General features: G+C 46.0%; 1 protein-coding gene across 1 annotated transcript in view; it reads right to left on the reverse strand.

Annotated features, from left to right (window-relative positions):
• The window catches only part of SYTL4 (synaptotagmin like 4), an 81,166-nt gene that overhangs the window by 47,235 nt on the left and 8,431 nt on the right, over window positions 1-25,500 (reverse strand). The window contains exon 2 of the mRNA XM_088475584.1: window positions 1,969-2,143. Within this exon, the coding sequence (XP_088331710.1) occupies window positions 1,969-2,087 (119 nt within the window). The 5' untranslated portion in view covers window positions 2,088-2,143. The remainder of the gene's footprint in view (window positions 1-1,968; window positions 2,144-25,500) is intronic.

Below are 25,500 nucleotides of genomic sequence, written 5' to 3' on the forward strand. Positions count from 1 at the left end.
ATTACTAAAAAGATCTGATAATTAGTGTTTGGAGTAGAATTTTCCAAATTCTACTCCAATTGCCCTTTAGTAAATTTAGGTGAAACTAAAATAATGTGAAAAGGGCGTGAAAACACCCTTTTTCACTTTATTTTAGTAAAAATAATGATAATAAAATAGAGCCCATTGTCTTTCTCTCACATCCTCCTGACATTTTGCCAACATTCCTGTGTGACTGGATCATGCAACTCTGCAGTCTGGCTGGACCAAAATGCAATATATAGCACCTATCCTTGTGTATCAATGCCTATTTCCCTATAGATTGTAAGCTTGCGAGCAGGGCCCTCTTACCTATATGTCTGTCTGATATTACCCAGTTTTGTTCAATGTTACCAATTGTAAAGCACAACGGAATATGTTGCGCTATATAAGAAGCTGTAAATAAATAAGTAAATAATACATAAATAAATGTTGTAATGCTCACATTAAATGGTACTTTTGGTAAAATGATATAATTTGTGTGTGTCATGGGTCTCTCTGGTTGATATTTCCTCACAATGTCATATCAAAAGTACGGACTGTTTTATTTGTCAGGTTATCTTATAAGAAGACCACAAGACCCAACCATTTAATACATTTTCTGAATTGTAAATATTATTTTCTAACCAAAACAATAAGTTGCAGCTCATAACATGCGTATATATACGGGTGGTACTTAAAGTCTACGCAATGTCATGTGCGCAAACACACCGTTACTGTACTCGGACTAGGTTAGAACCCTCCGTCCCGTCTCTCTGAGTGCAGGCGGGCATTAGTGGCAGAACCGCACAAGTCTGCTAAGCCCATATGTGTGCGCGTCTTCTGGGCATCTGCAGAACAGTTTCACGCTATACAGACGTTTGTTCATGCCACTCAGTCCTAAGTCCATAGCATTTAAAATGATTGCCTTCTATAATAAAGAAGTTGCTGATAAGATTAGCAGACTTAGAGGGAACATTATATTTTACATTGTTATTTACATTTTGTGTTCCATGTATATAAGCTATTTTTACCTGGTATCAACCATCTCAGGCTGCCGGAGGGGCTGACTACGGTGTCATTGAATGGGATTTATAACAGTAAGTCTCCTGTGTGTTCAAACACAGGACGAAATGCCGCCGGAATGCTACCTAATGCTGCTGTACAGCGGTCTGCCCTGACGGACATTTAGATATGGGACATCAATGTAATGGTTTGCCATCAATGGTGATTGGTCAATGGTTTCTCACCATCAATAATTTTGTACCTATACTTGTTCATATTCAATTTCCTGTTTCCTGCTGAATTCTAATTGGTGCAGACCTCTCAGAGAAGACAGTGAAAGCTGGAATCGCAAGATGGTCCCCCCTCACACACACCTTCCAATGTCATCTATGTTAGGACTTCCATGTCTCATCCCAGTAACCGTGTCTCCTTTCCAGAGGCCTGTTTCCAGGGAGAACTGGGAAGCAGCAGAATGAGGTACTCACAGGTACCTCATTCCTGCTCATGGCATACTAGTGATGTTGCCACCACCAGCCACAGCAGCGGCAGCCCTACAGTCTAGAAGAGGGGAGAACTTCCAATTTTTGGGTCTTCACTATTAAGTGGAGATAGGGCTGGTCTATCTCCACTTATTGCATAATAGAAAGCCTCCTATCATCAGGATTTACCAAGACAAAACTGTACTGTTTGATACTCAGCTACCCAACGATACTGGGTGGCAGTGGTAGAGGATCTGACCAGAAAAAGACCATGATGGATAGGGAAAAGCACCTATTTTTGGTGAAGATAGGGGTTTTCTCTATTCATAAATAGGTCAATTTGTGGGGGAGTTTATTAAAGTGCCTGAGCTCCTACCTGTGCCTCTATACCCCACAGTTCCAGTGTCCCCCCGTTGTTTATAGAAGAATTCGGAGCAGTAATTACCAGCAACATTTCGGATACAACAAACAACAATGGCTCGCTCACCTGACTCGCCGGTCTTCCGCTTTCCGGAGCTCCTCATCTCTGTGTAGAACCTGTATGATGAGTTCTCTCTCCGTCTCAGACAGAAAGGACAAGTTGACCACTTCTGTGTTTTGGGTCATGCTGGTTTCACGGTTATCTCCCTCTGACGCCACAAATTCCTCAGTCAGATGACAGCCTTAGGGAAAAACAGAGAAAAAAACCCCAAAAACACAGTTTAAAAAATAAGGTATTAAATTACTACAGGCTCGGGAGCTGAGTAATGAGTTAAATATATGTAGTCAAAAATTCATAAGAAAAATTTTTTTTTAGTGTAAAATGCCCAGAAGTTCTTAAGCAGGGGTGTCTGGCTATGGCTGAGCGCCGAGGCTTAGAGCTAATGGTCTGCGTTACATGTACTAGCAGCATAACTCAATATAAATGCTGGGCGAAATATGAGCACAAATCTCTATCCTATAGTCACCAGGCCGCCCCCAGCTCTTACTGGTACATTATCTCTAATTATAACCTCACAACACCAATAAAAAGAGACAGCACAATGTCAAGCAGAACAAGTGCATTTCAAGGAAATGACTAGCGTGGCATGTTCCTGTCCAGGTGATTGGTGACACTTTTATCAATCACCAAACGCCCTCAGGCACTTTTTAAGAGCTTAGCTGAGCAAACAGGCTTCAAATGTAAGAATATATATTATATCTATATACAAAACCCTTAGTGGTGATACATAGGATGTCACCATATTGGCGCTTTAGCACATCGGATCTAACGTGCACGGCGTGTTCCTGCCGAGTTTAATTTATAAATTTAAAAAAATCTGGTTTTCTTGCCCACACCCCCTCTCCCAAATAACTACACGAGCCCTCTGTAAAGTTAAACATTTTTTAACAAATTAGGTCTGATGGGTTTGCGCCAAAGTGGCGACATGCACAGTGCATGCCGGAGCCAGTGTATGGTTGACAACTTAATTAAGACAAGCCATCGTTGGGGGACAGAAGACTTAGGGGTCTATTTACTAAGCCTTTTGAAACAGATAAAGTGGACGGAGATAAAAGTTCCAACCAACCAGCTCCTAACTCATTTTTCAAACACAGCCTATGACATGTCAGTTAGGAGCTGAATGGATGATACTTTATCTCTGTACACTTTATCTCCACTTAAGGCTTAGTAAATAGACTCCTAATGGTGCATACACACTTGATAATATCGCTCATGGAGCGAATCGTTAAGTGTTTGCCGGGCTCAACGCCGTTAACGACATTGAGCCTATACAGCCATGGCCAAAAGTTTTTAGAATGACACAAGTATTGGCTTTTAAAGTCTGCTGCTTCAGTTTTTATGACGGCAATTTGCATATACTCCAGAATGTCATGAAGAGTGATCAGATGAATTGCAATTAATTGCAAAGTCCCTCTTTGCCATGACAATGAACGTAGGGTCTGATTCAGGTTGGTTCGCAAGGCTGCGTTTGTATGCACCCCGCTTGCTGCAAAAATATGCTAATGAATGTAGTCGCACGGCAACCGCAGCACTATACCAAGACGCCCATGACTGTATAAAGCCGCCCACTTCCCATGACATGCATCCGCAAGTCAACGAAAACATCAGTACCATCGAGTAACATCGGAACCATCCACACAGTTGTGGTTGACCTGACCCTACCACAGAAACTGCTAAACTTCCTATCGCCATCTAGACTTCTGCCAGCGTATGGTCACCACCCTCAAATGGTCACTTCCTGTCAATCACTGTGTGAAGACACTGCGTGCTGACTGCAATCGCTTCCCAATTGCTGCGGTACGCGCACTGCGTCTTATACGCATGCGCAGTATGCAAACATCGGCTGGCTGCATGCGAACGCAGCCTTGCGAACCAACCTGAATCAGCCATTTAATCCCAAAATCAACATTTCCACTGCATTTCAGCCCTGCCACAAAAGGACTAGCTGACATGTCAGTGATTCTCTCGTTAATACAGGTGAGAGTGTTGACGAGGACAAGGCTGGAGATCACTCCGTCATGCTGATTGAGTTAGAATTACAGACTGGAAGCTTTAAAAGGAGGGTGGAGCTTGAAATTATTGTTCTTCCTCTGTTAACCATGGTTACCTGCAAGGAAACACGTGCAGTCATCATTGCTTTGCACAAAAGGGGCTTCACAGGCAAGGATATTGCCGCTAGTAAGATTGCACCTAAATTAACCATTTATCGGATCATGAAGAACTTCAAGGAGAGAGGTTCAATAGTTGTGAAGAAGGCTTCAGGGCACCAAAGATTGTCCAGCAAGCGCCAGGACCATCTACTAAAGTTGATTCAGCTGTGGGGTCGGGGTGTGGAGCTTGCTCAGGAATGGCAGCAGGCAGGTGTTAGTGCATCTTCACGCACAGTGAGGCGAAGAATTTTGGAGGATGCCCTGGTATCAAGAAAGGCAGCAAAGAAGCCACTTCTCTCCGGGTAAAAAATCAGGGACAGACAGATAATCTGCAAAAGGTACAGGGATTGGACTGCCGAGGACTGGGATAAAGATTTTTGTCTGATGAATCCCCTTTCGGATTGTTTGGGGCATCTGGAAAAATGCTTGTCCGCAGAAGGAAAGGTGAGGACATCAGTCCTGTGTCATGCCAACATTAAAGCATCCTGAGACCATTCATATGTAGGGTTGCTTCTCAGCCAAGGGAGTGGGCTCACTCACAATTTTGCCTAGGAAGGCAGCCATGTAAAGAATGGTACCAAAATATCCTCCAAAAGCAAATTCTCCCAACAGTTTGGTGACGCACAATGCCTTTTCCAGCATGATGGAGCACCTTGCCATAAGGCAAAAGTGATAACTAAGTGGCTTGGGGAACAAAACATCGAAATTTTGGGTCCATGGCCAAGAAACTTTCCAGACCTTAATCCCATTGAGAACTTGTGGTCAATCCTCAAGAGCCTGGTGGACAAACAAAAACTCACAAATTCTGACAAACTCCAAGCATTGATTAGGCAAAAATGGGCGGCCGTCAGTCAGTATTTGGCCCACAAGTTGAGTGACAGCATGCCAGGGCGAATTGCAGAGGTCTTGAAAAAGAATGTCGAACACTGCAAATATTGACTCTTTGCATAAACATAATGTAATTGTCAATAAAAGCCTTTGACACTTATGAAATGCTTGTAATGTTACTTCACTATATATATATATATATATATATATATATATATATATATATATAGATTCCAGCTGCGGTAAGGTAGAGTAGAGAGGGATAACTATCTATTTCCTGAAAAGCTGTCATCGCAAAAATTACAGCTTTTCGGAATTGATAGTGATGGAGAGCAGGAATGATGAATTCCTCTGGTAATTAGGGAGAGCTCCATGCGAGTTCTAAACCTAATTACCTCCATTGAATTTTATGTGTTAATGAATAGGCCTCTCAAGCCGCAAACTTTGTGAAAACCAATACTTGTGTCATTCTCAACTTTTGGCCAATGGCTGTACACTGAATGATATTCAGTGACATCACTGGCAGCATCCCTGAACACGCACAACCTGACGTTATTGTCAGGTTGGCCTCAATGCTCAGGAGATGAAAGATATCGTTAACGATCCGCGGGAGCACGCATTGTTAACGATATCTTGCATACACACGGGACGATATTGTGAATGATTGAACAATAATGATATCGTTATCGTTCACCAGCCAGCCCCTATGCACAGCAACAGCACAGCCACTATGGACAACAACAGCACAGCCCCTCCCTAGCTTCCTCTTTACTCTCCACAGCCGGAATGAAAATGGCGGCAACCGCGGGGACCTTTATAGGATCCAAAACCCCGCGAGAATCTGACAGCAGGAGGATGACGTTTTGCCTCGTTTTGAGATCAGAGTCTGACGGGAAAACCTGAACCGGACTCAGTTCTCGCCCCGGATCCCGAAGTTCAGGTGGGTCCAGCTGACCGGAGGGAGTACATCACCGGAGCCCCGATCTCCACTTAGCACTGTATCAGCTTGATACCACACAACTGATCCCTGGCGCCAGCTCCAGGCCCTGCCTGTTAGGGCAGACCAGGAGTCCGGTAACCGGAGGAAAGCCAGGATAACGCTACAGGTGGCGTTATTATCACAGGGCCTCCCTCGCTATTTTTTCACAATTTATTTTTAGTAACTTGCAGACAGATCGCATATCCCATTACAATTATGGGAAATGCGATCTGATTACTAAAAAATATGTGATAATTAAGGCTTGGAGTAGAAATTTACGCATTCTACTCCAATTGCCCTTTAGTAAATTTAGGTGATACTAAAATAATGTGAAAAGGGTGTGAAAACACAAAACAGCCTTTATCACTTTATTTTAGTAAAAATAATAATAAATAGAGCCCTAAATATTTGTCTCTCTATCTGTGGGGCCTATTCCTCATCGGAGGCTGTATGGCCCCTGATGATTATGTTATCAACTCGCTGCGAGGGATACTTGACACCAGAGCAATTCATCATTGCTCCGACAAGCAGCTGTCCCCTCTGTTAGTATCGCCATCTGAAGATTGTGCTTGTTCTCGTAAAACTCAGAAAACTGACAATTTTCGGAGTTTGCTGAATATCAGGTAAGGTCCTTCTGGACCCCTGATGATGAATGACCCGGTAACTAAAATATGCGGAAACTAGTGTTTCCGTATGGTTAACGGGTCATTTAGTGTTGATGAATCTATCTCTAAATATCCTAAAAGTAGCTATATCTATCTCTATATATCTATCTATCTATATATCTATTTATCTATATCCATCTATATGTCCAGTTATTTAGTGTTATTTCAAACTGAACTTTTTTTTAACCTACCTAAATAGTTTAAGAATTTGTAATATGTTTATGTGTTTTGTTCTCTATATGGGGGCAATTCAGTTGTTTTTGCGCCCCCTATCACACCTTATCCTCTGTCTAAATAGCCGGAACTATAGTCCCGATATGTTATTTAGCACTTTTGAGGGTTCATGGTGATTTCTCTATTTTCTCCATCCACTGCTCCCAGGCAGCACATTGCAGAATTAATGTGCGATATGGCCACGATTCCCGTTTACAATCGAATTGCAAGAGGTGCGCTAGTGCGGTTCATGGAAATTAGTTGTGATGCCTGCGATATTTATGTTGCAAATTCTCGCTGCCAAACTGCCACTCAATTAAATTGCCCCCATTGAGTAAGCACCCGTGAAGATGTGCTAGCTTTGTTCTGCGTATGTGTGTGTGTATGTACATTTACTTACTATATATAAATATTTACTATACAGAGTTCTCCCCACGCTGTATTTCTCAGCCAGGCCCTGTGGCAAAATTTCCCTGGTGTCCAGCACTGTGAAGCGGCCAATAAGTTGTACTGCACAGACGTTTCATATAGAACTGTCAGCACAGTGCGACTTGTTGACCACGGTACAGTGTGGGCCAGCATCAGAATGGAGGGCACAGCAGATCCTGCCCCCAGTAATAACGGAAGGGCGTACGGTTGGAGGTGGCAACAGTCACCTGTGAAGAAAGTGGACTGCCTGTGTGTGTACACTCTGCGTTTCAGCAGCAACAGGTTATTACTGGCCGGGCCTTCTGTGTAACCAGCTAGTGGGGCAGTACCTGGGCAGCACAGCCATCTGTGTCCAGCCAGCGTGTTTGTTACTGGGACTTCTGTATCTGAGCTGGCTATTAGTTCAGCCAGTAAGTGGGGCAGTATCTGGGCAGTGCTGCAGCTGCCATGTGTGTCCAGTCAGCAAGTGGGGCAGTATCTGGGCAGTGCTGCCATGTGTGTCCAGTCAGCAAGTAGGGCTTGTTGTGCCCAAATAGCGAGTGTGCAGTATCTGGTCAGCTCTTAAAAAATATATTTAGTGTTCCTGCTGGACTTTCAGGGGGGCGCTGCACCCTTCCAAATTTTAAATTGACAAAATGCGCTCTGCCCTTATGGGGGCACCCCGCTGAATCAGCCTGCCCTAAGCCGTCCACACCCGCGGCCCGCAGAGTCCTGGGGTGGGGAAAATAGCAGTTTAGCACTTATAGCTGGTGAATAGATGCCATGCACATGTGCAGAGCATCTATTCACAGTGAGGGTTGAGCCAGGGGGTAGCCCAGCATCTCCAGTGTGCACCTTTTGGGAGCGTGCACCTTTGGCGAGAACAAACCAGTTACCCTTCAGCATGACATTACTGCAAAGACCCCTACATGGCTACTTCTTGATGCCACCCAACTGGCAAAGTTTTCTGGGGAGAAATTATAATATATAATTGCATAATTAGTGGTCATGAGACAGTAATACAATTTGTGAGCAGGTGCTGGAACCTGGACCACCCACTGTGAGATGTCTACTTTCGCCTATGGTGTAATGTATTACATACTCCGCAATTTGTAGGTGTGCAGCTTATTATGTGCTAATTATGCATTCTCCATGGGTGGCCACACTCCCTATAGCATCAAGCATTTGGAGTCCTGTGTTTGTCCCTGCGTGGGACGACGCACAATTTGCTTTATGAAGAAATGTAAATATTCCGGTCAGTTATTTCTGGCTATTTATTTAAAAAGGTTACCATTTACATACGTCAATCAAACACTTCATAAAAACAGCTTATCTGGATGCATTAAGGATCAGACTATTAAACTGTACATAGTACAGAAGGTGCGTGCCTAGAGAATGGACAAGTGAGGTGTGCTAATCTCTTGTACAACACACCCAGAAATAAAAGTTTGCTTTATTTAAGAAAGGGCTGATCCACTAGATAGACAGGCGAAATCCTTGTCCCACATGACTTCTGTAATTTGGGCCGGCTGGCGTGATCCATAATCAGTGGCGTAACTAAGATGGGTCGGGCATACCCGATATGTACTAACGCATTCCGGTGCTTAGTACATATGGGGTGTGCGGTAAGAATGCTGAATATCAGGTGGTCCATTTGGGACCCCTGATGATGAATACCCCGGTAACCATCATCTGCAGACATATCTATATGGTGTGAGAGAATATCTATTCACAAACACAGCTGGAGCTCTGCAAACAAAAGACAAAACAATAGACCCGATCTATGCAAGTTACCAAACAGACAGAAAAGTAACCTACTAAGGAGTAGTCTTCTTGATGAACGCTTAAACTGTTCTCTACAGCAAAGATAGGCAGCAGTGGGGCTCATTAGCTGTTGTGGTACTGCAAGTCCCAGCATGCACTGCCAACCTCTAAAACCATTCTGTAAAATCTCAGGGTTAAGGGTGTAAACTGTCAACACAAATCTTCAAAGGTCTTATGTGTTGTGTCTCTGTATCACGTTCCTATAGCAACAGCTTTGTTGACACTAGAAAGGTGTTGGCGCATAGTGAGTGCAGGGATTTTATCCTCCCCCAAACGGCCCAAACAAATAAGTGCTCAGAGGAGCCGTCTCGGTGTCCCTGTGATCATCGCATCTCACCTGCCAGGATCCAGGTGTTTTGTGTTTTACCTGACAAGTGCACATTGCATGACGGGAATACTTTCACATGTAACAACAAGTAGCAACTTCTCTGCAAACATTAGCGATTCGGCAAATGTAAGGATGTACTTATAATGTAAGGATCTGCTTTACAGGATCATTTCAGTAACTGCATGATGAACTTGATTCTTTCAAACAGGTATTATAATAAGTGGCAAATGAATACGCTAATTTGATTACCTCCTATCGCTACTATTATCAATAAAATATCTCTGGAGCCAATATCACAGTGATGTTGCTGCCAGCAGTAAGTCAGAGAATTATCACCACTTTTCCAGCCAGTCTTTAGTGCACCGATCACCCAGAACTGTAAAACCACTGACAGGTGAAGTGAATAACAATGATTATCACATTACAGTGGCACCTGACAAGGGGTGGGGTATATTAGGCAGCGAGTGAACAGTCAGTTCTTAAAGACGATGCATTGGAAGCAGGAAAAATGGGCAAGTGTAAGGGGGATGTAGCTAAGTGACCGTCGGCTGCAAGGCCACCGATCACAATCCTGATGCCAGAGTTCCGGCTACGGATCTATGACAGGCATCGAGATAGCAACGCCTGCCACAATTCCGACGGCGGAATCCAGGACGATGCAGGGCCGAACAAGCTAAGTGCGGGCGCCAGTCCTCTTAGCCGCAGGGGGGGGCGGTTTAGGTTAGGGGGCTCCCGAGGGGACTTAGGGCTAGGCACCCCCCCCCCCGGGAGGTTTAGGCTAGGGGAAGGGGGTTAGGGCTAGGCACCCCACCCGGGAGGGTTAGGTTTAGGCACCCCTGGGGGGAGGTTAGGGTTAGGTACTAGCGGGGGAGGTTAGGGTTAGGCACCCCTAGGGAAGGGTTAGGGTTATAAGAGGGGAGGGGGGGGGGGGCAGGAGAGTTAGGGTTACCTACGTCCGCTGTCGGGATTTCCTCCTTTCGGCCTCATGTTGTCGGGATTTGAACCACCGGCTTTACAATCCCATTCCATGCAAGGATATCAGCGACTTTGATAAGGGCCAAATTGTGATGGCTAGAGGACTGGGTGAGAGCATCTCCAAAACGGCCGGTCTTGTGGGCTGTTCCTGGTATGCAGTGTTTAGTACCTACCAATAGAGGTACAAGCATGGACAAACAGTAATACGTGGACAGGGTCATGGGCACCTAAGGCTCACTGATGTGTTTGGTGAGTAAAGACCAAGTGCACCCCTTCATGGCAACGGTGTTCCCTGATGGCAGTGGCCTCTTTCAGCAGGATAATGCGCCCTGCCACACCGCCTACATTGTTCAGGAAAGGTTTGAGGAACATGACAAAGAGATCAAGGTGATGACTAGGCCTCCAAATTCCCCAGATCTCAATCTGATGGAGCATCTGTGGTATGCGCTGGAATAACAAGTCAGAGCCATGGAGACCCCACCTCGCATGTTACAGGACTTACAGGATCTGCTGCTAACGTCTTGGTGCCAGATACCACAGGACACCTTCAGAGGTCTTGTGGAGTCCATGCCTCGATGGGTCAGGGCTATGTATACAAACACACACATCTATATTCCGTTTAAAAATGTATTGTTAAGGGGATGTGTAGTTCCACAACAGCTGGAATGCCACAGACGGCCTACCATAGCTCTAGCCCTTCTCACACAGGGAAAAACCCTGGGGATGGGTGTCTCCAATGCTTAGTAAATAACTACTTGTCTGTCTTTTAGGTTACAGCTGGGACTTCGTCCTGAATGGGAGCTGTGTGGAGGATGGACGCCCTGTCACATACTGTACACCTGCACATGGACTGTTATCCTCCCCCCACTTTTCTCTATGTTGTTTACCAACTGACATGTTTATGACCGCATTCAGGATGCGAGGAATGAGGTTAAACCTGTCTCTGAGGTGCACATGTAACCGGCTCAGATGCTCTCATGTAACCGGCTCTCATACAAGTTCAAGGAAATCGCCCAGAAAAAAAATGTGCAACTAATGTACATACTGCCAGCTACTCTGGGCAGGAGGACTATAGAAACCATCATATTTACTAACGCAGCCACATAACTCCCAACACATGAGAAGTAAAGCTCAAGATTGCCCCGATCCACCCAGCCACACCCTCATTTAATAGAGCTCAGTCCCCACTGACGACGCTCTGACCCTTCGGGGCTCTGTAAGCTGGGATGGATCCAGAGAAAACGGAGCCTTTTGGGAGTGTGAAACAATTGTAGCTGTGGAGAAAGGTGACTTTACGAGCACAGAAATGATGCCTGCAGGCAGCAAACACACAGCTATTACATGCACATAGCACACAATGCTACACTCACAGCTATTACATGCACATAGCACACAATGCTACACTCACAGCTATTACATACACATAGCACACAATGCTAAACTCACAGCTATTACATGCACATAGCACACAATGCTACACTCACAGCTATTACATGCACATAGCACACAATGCTAACTCACAGCTATTACATGCACATAGCACACAATGCTAACTCACAGCTATTACATACACACAGCACACAATGCTAAACTCACAGCTATTACATACACATAGCACACAATGCTAAACTCACAGCTATTACATACACACAGCACACAATGCTAAACTCACAGCTATTACATACACATAGCACACAATGCTAACTCACAGCTATTACATGCACATAGCACACAATGCTAACTCACAGATATTACATGCACACAATGCTAACTCACAGCTATTACATGCACATAGCACACAATGCTAACTCACAGCTATTACATACACATAGCACACAATGCTAACTCACAGATATTACATACACATAGCACACAATGCTAACTCACAGCTATTACATACACATAGCACACAATGCTAACTCACAGCTATTACATACACACAGCACACAATGCTAACTCACAGTAATTACATGCACATAGCACACAATGCTAACTCACAGATATTACATACACATAGCACACAATGCTAAACTCACAGCTATTACATACACATAGCACACAATGCTAACTCACAGTAATTACATGCACATAGCACACAATGCTAACTCACAGATATTACATACACATAGCACACAATGCTAACTCACAGCTATTACATACACATAGCACACAATGCTAACTCACAGCTATTACATACACATAGCACACAATGCTAACTCACAGCTATTACATGCACATAGCACACAATGCTAACTCACAGCTATTACATGCACACAGCACACAATGCTAACTCACAGCTATTACATGCACACAGCACACAATGCTAACTCACAGCTATTACATACACACAGCACACAATGCTAACTCAGCTATTACATACACACAGCACACAATGCTAACTCACAGCTATTACATGCACACAGCACACAATGCTAAACTCACAGCTATTACATACACACAGCACACAATGCTAAACTCACAGCTATTACATACACATAGCACACAATGCTAACTCACAGCTATTACATGCACATAGCACACAATGCTAACTCACAGATATTACATGCACATAGCACACAGGGCCTGATTCAGAGCCGGACGCTCTGAATCAGGGCCCTCCTACCTAAACTTGGAGCGGCGGCCTGGCCGCTCGCATAGCTGTGGGTGACCACCCACAGCATATGCGAGCGGCCAAAAAGATGGTCGCGATGGTCAAGACCATCGCAACGATCGGGCTTGCGACGAGACCCTGCGGTAGGGTCTCGGTGACCACAAGCCCTGGAGTGACTTTGGCTCTATCAGAGCCAAAATCACTCCCACTGACATCACTAGTGATGTCAGTGGGGCCGGACCCAGACGGTAGGCGTTCCCATGGGAACGCCTCCGTCTGGCAGCCACGCCCCCGGCACGCCCACCAAAGGGGGCGTGCTGTCAATCAACATCGACAGCACGCCCCCTTTGGTGCGAGACCCATAACGACGGCTACCCCGTCGTTATTCGGGTGTCGCGCATGCGCACGATGGAGCTCCCTCCGTCGTGCGCATGCGCACTAGGGCACCATCGACCCACTTGCGAGCGCTCAGCGCTCGCGAGCGGGTCTGAATCAGGCCCACAATGCTAAATTCACAGCTATTACATGCACATAGCACACAATTCTAAACTCACAAGTCAGGAAAACACATACAGCGTGTAATCACCCTGTAACAGACACAGCAGGACGAGGCCAGTGCGGAGAAAAATGAAGAGTATACTGTACATCATACTTGCCAACATTTGCCTTCTCCTGATCGGGAGAAGCCCGCGGAGAAGCAGATGGGAGGTGTTGGAGGCGGGGCGGACAGCTTGCGCATTAAGCTCCGCCCCCTCAATAATTTGCCGTGAACGGCAGATATTCAAATAAGGGGTGGGGCCAAATGAAGAGATTCTCAAAAAATCGCGTCATTAGGTCACGCCTCCCACTCACAGGTCCGCCGGTTCTCAAGAAAATTCTCCTTATTCTGCCCACTTCACTAGGAAGTGGGCATAATGCGGGAGAGGTGCCTACCCTTCTGGGGATGCAAAGGGTTACCCAAAAAAATTGTGAGCCTCACGCAACTTCCGGGAGGGTAGGCATGTATGCTGTAGATACATATTATACACACACACACACACACACGTCTTATTGTGCCCCGATTTTATGTAATTATTGGGAAGCACCGGGATAAGTGATCACCGGTAAACGATACAGTTACAGAGGTGGGGCTGCAGCGAAATCCAAAATTCAAATAGGGGAGCCACACCAACTGCCAGCGAGTCCCAACCATCTATCTCTGGCAGCATTGGGGTGGCAGTTGGTGTGGCTCCCCTATTTGAATTTTGGACTGTGCTGCAGCCTCACCTCTGGAGCCGCCAGGTAAGTAAAACGCGAAAAAATATATTTCCTGAAACAATTTAATAACTTTATAGAAGGATACATTTTATCTACTATTAACAACTAGACGCTACAACACTTTTATTGTGACAGCTGTATTGCTACGCCTTTACGCTTACGCCATCTGCCCAGGATTATAAAGCCTTCCGCATTCTCACAATAAAGATCGGTCTATGATTTAGTTCATTCAGGGTCAGTCACAGATGAGTAAACAGCACTTTTCTCATTCTTTTTCTAGTACACATTATTTTGTTATGTAACCAGTTCGCTGTTATTAAGGTTTGAACACTACAGACAAGGTAGCCTGACATACTTACGCTGGATTACAGGGCTTTGGTCTCTGTGTTTTATGATATTTTTGTCCATCATCTATGCTGTATTTAGCTTTACAAGAGACAATTACCCAGATTCTCTAAAGGCCGTAAAGTAAGGGGCACCATGCTTAACTAAAAAGAGAAACATTAAAAATCTAAAAGGAGGTAAGTATTTTATTTAGGTTTTATTTATACAGCAGTACCGTATGTACATGGATAGAACGTACAGACAAATGACATAATACAGGGGTCATCAAGCAGGAAAGAAATATATAAGTTCACATCTTTTTATGATATAAACATAATAACAATCCCAAATTACAGACTACAAAAGGGGAGAGAGGCCTGTTCACAAGAACCTGCATTCTAGAGGGCTATGGAGGGAACGTGGGGTACAGAGTTGAAGAATGCATGGGATGGAGGTTCATTAGATGCAAGTGGTGGTATTAACAGGGACATCAAAAGAGGGGGTGGGGCAGGTACATATTACACAGGCCCGAGCCAGTTGGGGCCAGTGATGCAGGCAGCAAAGGATCCGGTCAGAATGTCAACATCCAGGGGCGGACTGGGAACTTAAAGTGGCCCTGGAAACATTCTGAGATCGGCCTCATTCAAATTTAAACTGTAAGTGCCCCAACACAAACATAAGTGGTGCTAGCCAACTTGACAGCCATACAATAGGTTTGTGCCTGCTATACAGCACAAATAGCATCCCAGTCAAGGGTGTAGCTATAGTAGGTGCAGAGAGTACGGCTGCCTCAGGGCCCAGGCCGCCTCTGGTGCCCGACCCTCTCCATGCACTGAGTTACACTGCGATCTCCTGAGCCTCGGCTTCTCTATTATTACCAGAGTGCTGCTGCAGGGCATCTGGGCCCAGAGCTGATCTAAGCTACAGCCATCTCTAGCTGCTGCCTGTATGTATTGTGATGTCACAGCCCTATATAAAGGATGCCCAGCTACTGGCAGCCATGTTGTGGCTATAGCCATCTCTAGCTGCTGCCTGTATGTTTTGTGGTGTCACAGTGCAAGTCAGAGCCCTATATAATGGATACCCAGCTACTGGCAGCCATTTTGTGGCTATAGCCATCTCTAGCTGCTGTCTGCATGTATTGTGATGTCACAGTGCAAGTCAGAGCCCTATATAATGGATACCCAGCTACTGGCAGCCATTTTGTGGCTATAGCCATCTCTAGCTGCTGCCTGCATGTACTGTGATGTCACAGTGCAGGTCACAGCCCTATATAAAGGGGCCCAGCTACTGGCAGCCATTTTGTGGTGACATTTTGTCTTACATTGATGCTCTTAGAGTAGTTCCTGCTTTATTTAGTCAACTTTGGATAACGACCACTGATAAGGACTTTGGATTCAATCTTCCTATAATGTCCTGAACAGCAACAGCTTCAGAAAAAGAATCTGAATAACATCTTCAGGTGAGGACTTTATAACAAGTTGTGGCCTGTCACCTTTACCCCATCATACACCTCCCTCCATTTTATCTGAAGTTTTAATTTAGAAACAATGGATAAAGCAAATTATTCATCTGATATGACGCTGCATGACATAAGATGGGTACACACTTGTCCAATCCTCCAGGGATCCAACTCCAGACCAGACTGGTGACACAATCGCAGATTCAACACCCAGGGCAAAATGGAACAGGGTGAGAGATTAGAAAATGTGAGAGTTTAGCAGTAATCTCACATTGGTCGAGATTTATATTCAAAATGGAAGGACAGCATAAGGCAAGTGCAATCTGAGCCAGTGTAAACCCCGTGGGTGTGGGAGCAGTATACCTGTAAAGACTTTTGATGTTAGTGTCAGTCATTAGTGTTAGCCTATAGGGATCTTTGGGGGTGTGGCCTTGCTGGTATATTAGGTCTGTTAGCCAAAGGCTCAGCCTCTTTGTTTCTGGAAATCCCACCCTCCCTCCCTGTTTGTTGTGTGTTTGTTTGTTTTGAGTGTTGTTGCGGAAAGAACGGTAATGTGCTTTTAGTTATACAAATTAGATGGGTGCGCTCTCCTGGTTCAATGATAGGCCAAACCCGTCCCTTCCGGGAATGACACAGCTCGTCCGGGCGTGCTTTTTGGGGAGAGTTGAACACCAACGAGTGATGTGTTTGGTCTGCATGTGTCTGTGGGAGTGTCCGTTCTCTGTGGTCCGCCACCATACTAACTTTACGCTCACAATTAATTTCAATTGGCAACATATAATTATCTAATTAGGTAGCCCAAATTTAAGATGATTCATTATTAATAATCTGATGTCAAATAAATTTGACCTTTAATTTTAAATCCAACTCCTGTTGTCCGTATGTTTATTTTTAGATAAGTTTTACTTGTGTTAAGTCGGTAAGGTATAGTGCGCATATCAACCATAGGGAGTTTAAACATCTGGATGACATTTTAAATCGCAAGAGTTTTTTGAGTCTGAAAAACATGCGAGTGTTAGGATTTGCGGTTAGCAAATCATCTTGGTGGCAGTTCCCAGTCATAGTTATTACTGGGATACTGCATCATGTCCTATCCTTGTTCTGGCTTTTTGCAGGAAGCTGGAAATCCTGTCTTGTCTGTGTCTATTCATAGCCTGTCTTTCAGTTCTGTATACACATGCCTTTTAATTAGGAATCACTCTCCAGGAATGGTTTCTGATTGGATCCTGATCTCATAAGTATACACCCAGCCCTGATCTCATTGCCAGTTATACTGTGTCACTACCAGTATATGTTTGCTGTGTTCAGTTCCTAGTGCTTGCCGGTCTACTGAGTACTTTGGTTGTTGAATCTGGATCCTGTCTCCATGCAGCCCTGCAGTATTACACCACAGTCCTGTCTGTCTGCATTTATCTTGTTACCTGCAGTGTTACACCACAGTCCTGTCTGTCTGCATTTATCTTGTTACCTGCAGTGTTACACCACAGTCCTGTCTGTCTGCATTTATCTTGTTACCTGCAGTGTTTCCACCTCACTGCCTCCATTATGTGTTACTGCAGCATCTGAATCCACCTGTCCGCTGTTTAGGCCTCAGCCTAGACCATCTCAGCTGCTTGTGTCAACCGGGCAACACAGGTCGACTATAGAGTGTCTGTGAGTTCCTTCAGCCTGGCTGCAGAGTCAGGTTGTTCCTGTTCTGTGGTTCACTGAACTCCCACACGGCTTCCTAACCGCTCCAATTAGCTTCCGTGCTACCAACAATCTCCAAACGGCTTCCTAGCCGTATCCAGCAGCTCCCGTGCTGCCAACGTTCAATCTACGACAATTGCCCCAACATCGGCACACCTGCCGCACCATCGGCTCTCAAAGCCATCATCAAACCATAGACTGTTTATCCACGGCAATTGCCCCAACAACGGCACCATCGCTGCAACATTGGCACACTTGACGCACCATTGGCTCTCAAAGCCATTATTAAACCATAGACTGCTTATCTTTGGCAATTGCCTCAACATCGACACCATCGCTGCAACATCGGCACAGTTGCCGCACCATCGGTTCTCATAGCCATTTACTAACCCTAGACTGTTTATCTACGGCTATAGCCGCACCATCGGCACCATTGCCGCACCATCAGCATAATTGCCGCACTATCGGCTCCCAAGCTATTGTCCAAAAAGCCAAACTGTACTCTCACAACATCTGGACCATCGATATCCTTATCATCAACTGTGTCAGTCCTAACTGTACATTATTTACCTATTGAATTCCCCTGTATCTCCATGTGAGCTGCTACTACCTCGAGCATAAGTCCAGGCGGCCACCTAAGTACCGGAGAACATATCTTAGTTCTAAGGGAACAACGGGCGGTTGTTATTGGCGGAAGATCTCGCTAGCTGGGTTCTTGTGGTGTCACATGGAGTAGGCAGCGGAATTCGTAACAGCGAGTTTGCTTTGTTCTCGGACTCTGTTACATTAGCCGAGTTTAAGAAGTGTGACAAAACTCTCACATTTTCTAAACTCTCATCCTGTTCCATTTGGCCCCTAGTATATGACCACGCACCTGTCCAATATTGCAGCAGATCTCAGACAGTAGGTGCAGAGAATGGGGCTGCTATGGGGCCCAGGTCTCCTCTGAGTGTTGCTGCAGGGCATCTGATGTCACTGACCCAGGCGTCTCTGCCTCCATCTCTTCTCACTATGGGCTCTATTTATTAACATTATTTTTACTAAAATAAAGTGAAAAAGGGTGTTTTCACACCCTTTTCACATTATTTTAGTTTCACCTGTAGTTATTACAGGGCAATTGGAGTAGAATTAGTAAAATTCTACTCCAACCCCCAGTATCACTTATTTTTAGTAAAGCAGATTGCATTTCCCATAATTGTAATGGGAAATGTGATCTGTGTGCAAGTTACTAAAAATAAATTGTAAAAAAATACCGGGGGAAGCCCTGTGATAATAATGCCACCTGGAGGTGGCGTTATCCAGGGTCTCCCCCAGTTACCGGGCTCCCACTCTGCTCTAACGGAGAGAGCAGAGGCGGGAGCCGGTACCAGTAATCAGCTATGTGGTCTAAGTAGACCGCAAGTTGATTACTGTAAAAAAAAGAAAAAAAACTTAAACATTTTTTTTTTTCCTTACCTGAATCCAGGGACCGGTGATCGGGCCTCCGGTGATGGCTCCTCTCCGGTCAGCTGGTCTCCCACAGTGCACTGGGGCCCGGTCATCAGGTGATCGGGTCCCAGTGCAGTATGGGAGATCACCTGATCGGGAAGCCCGGAGAAGATCACCGGAGGCCAGGAGGATGCAGGTAAGTGTAATGAAGGGAGGGGGGGGTCGCGGGGGTCCGCGATCGCGGGGGGTGGGGCTTAGCGCCGGGGGCGGGGCTTAGCATCGGTGAGGGGGTAGTAGCGGTGGTCGGTCGGCGCATGCGCGGGCTCTTAGTCGCGGTATTTTTTCCAAAAATACCGCGACTAGAGTGCGGATGGGATCCACAGGGACAGAGCTTTATCGCAAGCTCTGTTCCTGCAAGGGATTTATAGTAAATCCCTGTGATATTGCCTGAATTCGCAATGCGAATTCACTCGGTAATATCACACTACAATCCGCATTCAATATGCGGATTGTAGTAAATAGAGCCCTATCTGATTTATTAGAGAATCAAAGCCTTCTTATATACCATGTTGTATCATAAACATTTATAATCAGGGAGACTATATTTAACCAAAAAAAAGTTTTCTATGTTTTTTTTTTAATGCTTACTGTATGCTAATCACCATTCATTTAATCCAGCATGTCAGCTAAGTAGGCAGATTGTAAATGATCTAATATTTGCACTATCAAAACCAATAAACTGCAAAAATAATTTGCACAGGGTGGCCCTTTAGAAATTTTGCTATGTGGCCCCCATAGGTCTTGCTACGCCCCTAATCCCAGTGATCATCAATACAGTACAGAGAGCATCTCAGTCACCGCCACAAGTATAGAGAAAGCTTGGTTACCACCATAAAGTACAGAGATTATTCCGGGGACTGCCAAACATTACATTGAGCAGCCTAGTGACAAACAGGATCCTAGTTACCACCATACAGCACTGACAGCATCCCAGTGACTGCCCTAATGTACAGACAGCATCCCAGTGACTGCCCTAATGTACAGACAGCATCCCAGTGACTGCCCTAATGTACAGACAGCATCCCAGTGACTGCCCTAATGTACAGACAGCATCCCAGTGACTGCCCTAATGTACAGACAGCATCCCAGTGACTGCCCTAATGTACAGACAGCATCCCAGTGACTGCCCTAATGTACAGACAGCATCCCAGTGACTGCCCTAATGTACAGACAGCATCCCAGTAACTGCCCTAATGTACAGACAGCATCCCGTCCCGGGCGCTCCTTCGCTACGGGTCTCGCACCAAAGCGGGGCAGCTGTCGTTGCTGATTGACAGCTTGCCCCGTTTTGGAGGCGGGCAAGGGGGGTGGCTGGGCAAATGGAGGCGTTCCTGCAGGAACGCCTGCCGTTTGTGGGCGGTCCTACTGACATGATGTCAGTAGGTGGACTTCCGGCTCTATTAGAGCAGGAAGTCCACCGGGGCTTGCGGCCACGAGACACTACCACAAGGGTCTCGTCGCAAGCCCGATGGTCTTGACCATCGCGACCATCACCTGGCTGCTCGCATAAGCTGTGGGTGGTCACCCACAGCTATGCGAGCAGCAAGGAGGCAGTCTTTAAAAAAAAAAAAAAGGGACGCCCTGATTCAGAGTGAGCGCTCTCAAAGAGCGTCCAGCTCTGAATCAGGCCCTGTGTTACTCTAACAAGGTCTGTACATGAGCGCCGTAACAGGACAGCAGGTGCGCCCATTGCAGGCCCCAGCCCCTCAACCTGTGATATCATTCCTAGGGGGCATGGCCACCGACTCTGGGAAGTTGAGCTCTGCCCGGAGTGTCCCTTGGACAAGAGTAGGTGATATTGCCTTCAGTGGTGGGGTAGAAGTTCCACCACTGGTGAGATGATCGTCATATCTGAGTGTGTCTTGCCTATATTCTGCCACTGGCAAAAATCAGTGGCAGAATAAACCTCTGTGGCGGTATTGAGCGTGACTGCCTTACTTCCTAATATGCAACAAGGATTCAGAAATAGAAAATCAGTTATTGCAGCAAATTGCACATAAAATATCGCTGAGGCATCTGCATGTTGGTCATCTGCCCGGTGATACTGGCTGGCAGTGGCAAGGCTGAAGTTACTACTTTGCCAGTTATCAACGCCATAACAGGGTTTTTCTGCACCCTGTACCGGCCACCGACAGCGCTGGGAGTTACAGAACTGCCCAGAGCATTCTCATGGTGCTGCGGGTGCTGTAAGAGCTGCAATGCTCATGTCTAGAGTGTCCCAAGGACACACCAGGCTGCACTGCGGCAGCGATTCTGGCTGCAGGGCGCCGTTCCAAGCATCCTGGTAGTCAGATACAGGAGCTGTGGATGAGCAGCGGTACCAACCACAAGGATCTGTACTCTGCGCAGCGCCATTGCTCGCACACCCCTAGTTTCAGTCCTGCCATCCAGTCTGGATGCACAGTGTTCTCCCCAGGGTGATTTCTGTGGGCGCATCGCCCGGCAGAAACAGCCTGCCGCCCGGCACTTTTCCCCGCCGACCCCCGCTGTGGAACGCTGGCCTCTGAAGTTACTGGAGGCTAAAGAAGCCTCCGATCACTTCAGATGCCAGCGTTCCCAGTGATGCACTGCGCGGGTGATGTCATGACGTCACCCGCGACAAGAGGAGCCTGCCCCGCGCGCCTGCTGGATCTAGTTAGATCCAGTCAGCGCGCGGCGGCAGCATAACGGCGAGCGTGAGACCGGCCAGCAAGCAAAGGTAAGTGCTGGGGCAGGGACCAGGACCGGTCTGGGGGCACTGCACAAAGGGGTCAGCCTGGGGGCACCGCACAAAGGGGCCAGCCTGGGGGCACCGCACAAAGGGGCCAGCCTGGGGGCACCGCACAAAGGGGCCAGCCTGGGGGCACCGCACAAAGGGGCCAGCCTGGGGGCACTATTTAAGCCTGGGGGCACTACATAAGGGACCAGTGGAAATGGAACCCTTAACTTGGGCTTCGATGTAAACTTTAACCAAAAATATTGCAGGTAAATAAAATTGGTTAAATATGATGGTAATTTTTTTTCTATATAGGTATTGAGCAAAGATACCCCTAAAACTGAAAACATATTGCAGTATTCCTTGCACAAAGATACTTAGGGACATATTAATTATGGATGTGATACAAAAAGTCGACACCAAAAAGTCAACATGGAAAAAGGTTGACAGGCACAAAAGGTCGACATTTATTTATTTATTTTTTAACCCTAATGCTGGCCATACACCTGCACGATTTCGGGCCGATTGCCCGATTTTCGACAAGTCTTACGATGAATCGTGTAGAAATAGTGTCTTCTTGGAGTAGGATACGATCCTATGCGCGCTCCCGCAGCTCCTAAAATGGATCATATGATCACATGTGCAGCCCATATTATCCATCGTATCGTGTGCAGATCGTATTGTTTATTTTGTGCATGCGATGCATCGTGCGTCCATTCATCTCATTTCAGTGACTTTTCCCTGATGAGCGCGTGAGGGACATGATCGATCGTATGACAGATCGTGTGCAAAGAAAAACAACAAATCGTGCCGCCAGGACTGCCAGGGAGCTCCGGGGAATCGTATGTGAATCTTATCTTAAGCTGGTCGTGCAGGTGCATATGCTTCATCCTAACCCTCCCCTTGGTGCCCAAAGCAAACTGTCCACTAAGGGCCTGATTCAGACCCGCTCGCTAAGCGGCGTTCGCTTGCAATGGGCGATTGTCGCCCATCTGCGCATGCGTTGCAGTGCTCGTGCGCAAGCCAGTCACTGTGATCAGGAATCGTGCGCTCATAACACAAAGACTGAGTGCTACTTTGAGTGACAGATAGTGCCGTGTGTGGGTGTTAACAGGGGAAGATCCTGGAAAATGGGTGAGTGAATGTGCAAACGCAGGCGTGTCTGAGCATCAAAATGCCGTTCTTTGAGTGTGCATAATTAGCATGGAGGCGTCATTGTACACGTCACCTGGTTGTATTTCAGCCTGCAGTGATCGCAGTGCTTGCGGTGGGGTAGGGTCTAGTTTAAGTGCTGCGTGCAGATCCGATGGCTCTCGATGTTACGGATTAGTCATACATTTCCTGGAGATGACGTGTGCGAAGAAAGAGAAGTGGGCGTCATTACACCGGCGTGCAATCACTCTGCCGTCGCTCTCTAAGACATAGAGGGCGTCCTTAAGCCTGACCGTGCGATCGTGGAATTTGTATACCCAGCCCCTGTCGGCTGCGAGAGAGCGTAGCTTAGCGTTTGGGTCTGAATCGCCCCCTAAGTGCCTAAATATAACCGTACCTTCTACAGCCTAACCCTACGGTAAGTGCCTAATGCTAACCAAAAAACACCTCCCCTTCCCGAAAATAGATGTTTTCGGAGGGATATCTTGGAAATATTTTGTTGATAAACCCCTTAGAGAGAACCCACCACCATAAGGATTACAGAAGACGTAGTATATACTTTACAATGGTTTTACAGGATTATCCTGCCTTACACTGTGAATGACTGGTAACTGTATATCAAGTCATACATGACAAGCCCCAAGCTGCAATATCTTCACGTTACATTGTAAAGGAACCAGGACTACTGGAAAGCGAACAGGTTAGTGCTACAGACCGGTTGCATCACCTAATTAATGGTCTCCTGTTTCAAGTACTGTATACAGGTGTGCTGATGCTACAGGCTATGCAGGAGAGGTGAGGTGTGGTGTCTCTTACACTGAGGCTTCAAGCCTGCTAACTGGTTTCCTGACTGACTCTACATTGCTGCTGCTGCAATCATTGTTTCACTCTGGTTCTTGTGTCTTTATGTAGATAACGGTGCCTTTATGAAAATTAGGTAATTGTGGGACATCAGCGTCCACATTGTTTTACTGCAACCCTTCTGTGTGTGTGTAGGACGGACAAAATATCGACGTCTCCAGATGTAAAATAAAGAAAAAAGAAAAGTGAGACGGTGAATTGTTTTCACTTTCCAGGATTTTTTGTTTGGTTTTTTTTAGATGTGTGTATCCTGAATTAGTACTTAGGAGTAAATATTTATTACTTGTGTTATATCAATTTCGAATTTTTTTTTTTTTTTTTTTTAAACAAATTATTTCAGTACAATCACTTCAACATATAATTAATTAATGGGCAGAATTTTAAAGCCAATCATTTGAATCTATTTATTGCCGAAGTAAGCATAAATTTATACTTGATATAAATGAGAAATGTGCGTAATGCAGGGAGATTGTAGGATTGTAACTGAAGGGCGCAGGCGGGGGCGGCAAGAGGGGAGTGGGGTGGTACAATGCTATCTGAGGACCTGATTCAGACCTGCTCGCTAGCAAGTGATCGCTCGTTGTTGGCGATGTTTGCAAATTTGCACATGCGTATAGTTCGCAGTGCGCGTGCACAAACTAGTACGAGCGATCGGGATGCGCTCGCTCGCCCTGCAGAGACAGGGCAGTGGAATGAGTGACAGGAGAGGCCGTTTGTGGGTGGTAACAGGGGCAGGGCAGTAGTAACGGGGGAGTAGAGTTGTGGACGCAGGCGTGCCTGAGTGTTTCAACACTGTTTCAGAGGTGTGCATAATTAACAGGCAGCGTCAGAGTACACGTCACCTGGTTGAATTATACACTAAAGTGCTCGCAGTGCTTGCGGTAGGGTACACTCAACCGCAAATGCTGCGGTCAGTTCCGATGGACCCCGACGTACCAATGTTTGTATACACTTCCAGGAGATGACGTTCGCTAGTGGGTGGCTAAAGACAGGCTGGTGGGGGTCTACATACACAAAGTGATCGCTCGCCAAGACATAGTGGGCGACGGGCGTGCTTATGCCTTGCTGTGCGAGTGCCTGCCTTGACGTCACTTTGCTGAATTTACAAACGCAGGGAGCGAGCGGCCGCATCTAGCGAGCGGGTCTGAATCAGGGCCCGAGTCCACAAACATGTGCCGCACACCACCTGTATTGGAACGTGCAAAACGTCTTGGTGGCGCTGGGTGTAGGTAATCTCTGACTGTAATCGAATTTCCAAATCTGAGCCTTTTGGATTACACTTTTCCTTCTATTAAAATCAGATTATCAGTAAATAACTGGACTACTTAATCATTTTATAAGAAACAAATCGGACTGTCTTGTGCTGCCACTTTACTATTCTCAACTAAAAGTGTAGTTTCAAATCCCCAAGCACATTTAACAGATAATTAGAATAATCGTAAATTATAAATCTTCATAATAATCTCCACCTTAATATATCTGTATATTGTTCAAGGCAGTTTATTAAATCATATAGAATTCATATTTGAAATAACACAGTCTAGGAGGCAACAAAAAAAAAACTTGCCATCAAAACATCACAAACGGCTGCAATACAACAACATGTGCAGTACAAGGACTTAACTGGAC

This window comes from Taudactylus pleione, unplaced genomic scaffold (assembly GCF_031769625.1).
Source record: "Taudactylus pleione unplaced genomic scaffold, aTauple2 ptg000174l, whole genome shotgun sequence".
Lineage (NCBI taxonomy): Eukaryota > Metazoa > Chordata > Amphibia > Anura > Myobatrachidae > Taudactylus > Taudactylus pleione.